General features: G+C 31.0%; 2 protein-coding genes across 2 annotated transcripts; one reads left to right on the top strand and one right to left on the bottom strand.

Moving 5' to 3' along the window:
- Window positions 1-795, top strand: OCT59_011770 (uncharacterized protein; the record flags this gene model as incomplete). Its single annotated transcript, XM_025329842.2, has 1 exon — window positions 1-795. The coding sequence occupies one exon, from the start codon at window positions 1-3 to the stop codon at window positions 793-795; it is 795 nt and encodes a 264-aa protein (XP_025179117.2).
- A 3862-nt stretch (window positions 796-4657) lies between these two features.
- Window positions 4658-5629, bottom strand: OCT59_011769 (uncharacterized protein). Its single transcript, XM_025317059.2, has one exon. It carries the CDS (start codon window positions 5587-5589, stop codon window positions 5002-5004), a length of 588 nt encoding a protein of 195 aa, XP_025179116.2. The 5' UTR covers window positions 5590-5629; the 3' UTR covers window positions 4658-5001.
- Between the last annotated feature and the right edge of the window lie 143 nt (window positions 5630-5772).

Genomic DNA, 5772 nt, shown 5'->3' with positions numbered 1-5772 from the left:
ATGCAAAATATGACAGCTGATGATGAGGATATTCTCACTTTCAACTGTATCTTTCTTCCCACGAGATACTATCAGAGTGATATCTCAGAACTTGCAAGACATTCTAAAAATGAAAGATTAACAAACCTCAAATTAGTAGCTAATATTACCAAACATCCGCCTGATGATGGCTATTATATAGCTGAACAATATGATGTCATCGTGCTTAAGGCTAATAAAAAAGACGCGGTTGATGTACTTAGGCATCAAGTTACGAAAAGGCTGAAACCTTTGTTTAATATTTCTTCCAGCACATTACGTCTTTTTATGCTTAAATATGATACAAGTATCTATGAAGTCATCAATACTTATAATAGCATGGTCCCTGATGCAACCGAAGTTAAAGATAACTCGGATGAAAACAAAAATGACTCAGATGAGTCAGTCAGCACAGACAGTAAAACATCCCAAGGAAGCATGACCCCTGATACAACCGAAGTCGAAGGTAACCCGAATAAAAGCAACTTAAATGACTCAGTCAATTCAGACAATAAAACAATCCAAGAGGCAATCGACAAATTTGACAAATTACACAAATTACCCAATGCCAACCGCAACGTACGTAACCGAGTCAACCGAGTTAACCCAGACAATCAAGCTAATCCTTTGAAATCGAGAGAAATGAAACCATACGAAAAGATTGGTTATTATTTTGACAAAAATGGTCGGACTAATGATATTCAAATCATTGCTAGTGATGATAAATATGATCCATACAATACAGGAAAAAAATTCTTAGAAGTTCAGGAATATTGATTCAAATTAGTAGATGTTAATTATGTTAATTATAACATATTGTGTTTTTTCTACTTGTTCATTTTAATATTATTTATCTTCCACTTCTGAAATAATAAAGTTTATAATAAGTCACAGATCTTTGATTCTAAAATGTCATAAAATGTCGAAATTTTAAGTTGAAATTGATAAAGTGTCGCATCACTTTTGCTTAATAAAAGAAACTTATTAAATGAATAATAATAAACGAACGAAACTATTGCTTTGAAAACAAAGTTAATCATATTTAATCGGTAAATTTTTTAATTTTTTAATCAAAGTCTTTAAGATGCGAATGCAAAAACTTTATTTGTAGTATTAAACGATTAAGAAAAATAATTAAATTATGTAATATTGTACATTACCAATAAATACAGTATACTATGACTACAAAATCCTTTTAAAGCAAAAACAAAATACTTTTGTATTGATAGTTGAATTTTTAAATTATATTATATTATTAATTGAATCCAGAGTTCACATCCGTTATTCGTTAAAAAATATTTACGGATATTGTAATTCGGGTCATTTTATAATGCTGGCCAGAATTCCTTTTTTATTTTTTATTTTTTTTTAGAAAAATATTTTGTGTGGAACCGATAAATAATTCTGCCCGAATTACTATGCATGGGGTGTACCATAAAACTTATGTATAAAAGTTTATTATTATTAGAGATTTTTTTTGACGATCATTATAATTTATAGTAATCCCTGTTAAAATTCACACGTCCATAACTCTAGATTCTACTTATTGTTTTCATCCAATTTCTGTGAGAACGCTCCAAATAGTTGTTTTTTTCATATGATACCTCCCTTTTCAAAAAAATAAATAAATAAATAATTCAAGCCTTTTTAGTTTTTTTAGATACTTCTCAATAAGAAAAAAATGATTTTCTTTAGTATTTTCAAAAAGCGAGGTATTACTAGTGCTCCGCAAAATTCGGGTCTAACCCGGATAATTCAACCCGAGTGAATTTTAAATCGGGTCGGTACTAACAATTTTAATAACCCGTGACCCGCATGACCCGACCCGTCGGGTCGGGTTATTCATTTCCTTGACTCGGGTTTTGACCCGAATTAGACTCGGATAATCATTAAAATCACTGATCACATATTGATTACGCGTTAATATTAATTAATTTTATATAATTTTGTTAGATGAATGAGGTAGTATAGCGAAAATTGCTAAAGACACCTTGCAATTACAGATATGTGTATGAATTATTATTAATTATTAATATTACATTAGCTAATAAGTTTATTTTGATAATTAATAAAGCAACCAGCGTTCCAGTAGAAAGAGTATTTGCCGGTGGAACCGATTTGATAGCTGCAAAAAGATGTAGTCTTAAAGCAGATACAATTAGAGCATGCATGTGTTTAGAGTCCTGGCAGTCATAAAATATAGTCAAATTTCTGTTAAAGCAAGTGATACAATTTCGATTTCATAGTTCAAATATAAAGCAATAAATAAACAGAAATTGAAGATATCTTTAAATTCGTGCTTAGCTTTAATTTTAATAATAAAAAGTTGTGTGACCTATATGATCATCTTTTAGATCAATTACCTTGCGTTATTGAAGAAATTATGGTTGAAAAAATATTTTTGATATATTACTAAGCATACAGCAATGAAAATTACTAAAATTTCGGGTTTAACCCGGGTTATTCGAATTAAATATACTCGGGTCGGGTTAAAATCGGATCATTTCTATTTTTGCCGGGTCGAGTCGGATATATTCTCCAAACCCGACCGAATCCGACCCGGTAGGAGCACTAGGTATTACGTTATTCTTTGGGTACTCGTGTATTTGTCTAATCTTTCACTATTGCATAAAGACTAATAATAATGCATGGTTTATTGAATTTTTAAAATTTCGGAAATTTTAATGGCTTCTATTTCAAAGTGTGCGCAGATAAATTACTTTCCGAGATGTAATTTATTAATATCAGAAAATAAAGTTAAAATATCTGAATGAATCTAAGATATCCGGTATTCAATTCATAACCGGCAAAACTAAACTAATTAGTTGATGGTACACCCAACGTGATATGACCTAGAGTTAAATATTAATTCAAGTATCAAATAGAGCAAAAATTCACTTAAATCCACACTTAGATAACTTTACTATCAAAAAGCAGGTTTACAGTAACTAGGCACTTATGAAAATGAAAAAAATTATCTCAAATTCGTATTTGCATGACAATTAATTAAAGAACTAAAGGAAATTACAAGGATGAAGATACGGATAGAATAATAAGCGAAGCAAAATAATATAGGCTGCTTTTGGGAAAAATTTATAATACTTAATCTTATATTTTCCCTAATGAAGACAAAATGCTTGAAAATTCAATTAAAGATGGAACTCACGACGGTCTCCAAGCGAAATCAATTGACGAATTATTTGGAAAAAGATGATTAAAACGAAGTCGATTCATTTGGTCGGCTGTCACGTGACAGTTCTGGCGACAACAGAAGGTATTGAATAACAAAATAAAAAGAAAAGAAGCATCGAAACATTCTTGTGTAGATAATTTCGGAGATCTATATCGAAGATGAAGGGAATGCCAATATTTTAATCCGTGACAAATATTCTGATTTTATTCTTTTTTTATCTCTAATTTATTTTTTTTTTTGTTAAAATTTATTTGTAGTGTTTCATTAGGGCCGGTACTTATCATCATTACGTGGATGTAGGCCATTAGCTACACGTCAGATTGCAGGTATTAAGACCATCCACATAACAGGCGAACCTATACCACGCGGCCTTCCGTATACTACCCCAACCTGTAAATCTCAAGGACCCAAATTCCAGGCCAGCCAATACCCCCATTCATCCTCATCTCGTACTACTATGGTGGCTAGACCAGTATTTATATTAACCCACCCCAGCCTAGGAGTACAAGGGACTTCCAGCGAATACAACGGACAATCATCTAGACACACTTCCATACCACCATCTTAGGTATATTTTTTTTGTTAAAATTTAAAAATTTATAAAAATAAAAATTTAAAATAGTACAATAATTTCAAATATATTAATACAAAATAGGTTATAATATTTTAGTATAACACAAACCATGATTTTATTCAATTTTTGGTGGACTTAAAATACTGCCGCAACGCTAGAGTGCGTTGAGAGGGAATATATGATTTATCATTTATTTAATCAATGTGTAATCATATGTTATGTAACGTGCCTTGAAATATACATAAAATGGCCATGCGTTAGAAAGGGGAAAATTGCCTCTTATGAATAATACCGGTCAAAATTTTATTACCTTTCTAGATATTAGCTAACATTATCTTACATTATCTTAATTCCAGCCCTGCTGAAGAAATGCGTACAACGGACTACTCTTAGACCTGAACTACTCCTGAACTCCTCACGTATATGCATTATATTAAAGTTTTGAGAAATTTGGTAACCCAACTAACCCATGATGATGAAATGTTATTATATTGATATTTATCTCAAAAAAAGGAATCGAATAAAAAGTCATGTCAAAGTCAATCATTTATCGCTCTTCTACCGAATATATATAAACGTAATATTATTGTAAAATTAACAATTATAAAATATTAGTTATAGATAGGCTTTATAAAGGGCATCTTTCGTATCTGACATGATTACTTGATCATGAATTTGTTTATTTTATCGGGGTTAATTTTCAACACTCGAATGAAATAAAACAGAAACAAATTTTTATCCGGTTGCACAAGACTTGTAACATCTAACATACACGATCTTTTAAGAACACAAAATTCTGTTCGTTGACACAGAAAATAATAAAAAGAAAAGAGAAAGATTTATTGTATATTTTGTTTAGAATATAAAGTACGAAAAAAATCTGACCAATAAAATTCTTCAAATCACGTTACCGAAAATCTTTTGGGTTGTGTAAATATTCTACCGCAGTATATGCTATTCACAGTAAACGTCATTAAATCTAAATAGTTTATAAGATGTATCTCTAGTATTATTTATTTATATCCTGAAATAAGATGAAAAGATTTTTTTAGTAATATGTTTATTTCTCAATTTATAATAAAAACTACATTGAATTAAAATACAAATACATTATACATTATCAGTTTAATTATAGTTATTAAATAAAACTGCTACTCATTAAAGTCATATTTTTCCTTTTGAAATTGATCTAATCCTAACAAATCTTTATTCGCTATTAAGATATCACTTTTTTCATCAGCAAATAAGTTTTTGAAGAACGTGAGGGAAATTCAATGGGATACACCGAATCATCGTCATCAACATCTGAGCGAATAAAGCCATGTCGCGTGTAGAATGAAATTGCAACTTCATTAATATGACGCGTATGCAGCCAGATGAGGCGGTAGCGCTCTTCGATTACTTTGAGGAGACTCGAACCAATCTTAATGCGTTGGAAATCTGGATGAACTACAAACTGCTCGATATAACAGATATCGTCTTTCGTTTGGATACACATGAAACCAACCATGAGCTCCGAAGAGTCTCTAGAAACTTCGACCCATAATTGTAGTTTTCCTGACTGTATTAGAGACCAAGTAGCATTAAAGGAATGTTCAAGAAACGAACCTAAAGTTTGTTCCTGCGGTAGGTCAAGTTGCAAATCGCGATATGCAAGGGAAAAAGATCGCATGTACAGATTGCTAAATGTAGCACGTTGCACCTCTAGAACTGGACCAGTTGTTAGAACTCGTTTGGTAATATAATCATTGTTGAGAGTTTTATCAGCAACGTAATTCTTCTTGCTATAGTCTTGTGCGGTCATTTTTCGTCCAAGTTATCTTACAAAAGATATGTAATTTTTCGAGGGGAGACTAAATTCACCACTTATATATGTTACTCTTTTGAAGTTGATCGATATTGGCGTTGATTCATAATATGCTAAAATTCATAGTATAAAGATTTATGACCCTAATGGGGAATATAAAAATGAGAATTTTTGTTACGA

The sequence above is a fragment of the Rhizophagus irregularis genome, chromosome 2, assembly GCF_026210795.1.
Source record: "Rhizophagus irregularis chromosome 2, complete sequence".
Classification (NCBI taxonomy): domain Eukaryota; kingdom Fungi; phylum Glomeromycota; class Glomeromycetes; order Glomerales; family Glomeraceae; genus Rhizophagus; species Rhizophagus irregularis.
Note: the sequence above shows the minus strand (reverse complement) of the source record. Positions and strands in the feature narration are given on the sequence as shown.

What these genes read in the sequence shown, in the direction of transcription:
- OCT59_011769 (XM_025317059.2), bottom strand. Translation starts at nt 5,589, where the DNA reads ATGACCGCACAAGACTATAGCAAGAAGAATTACGTTGCTGATAAAACT.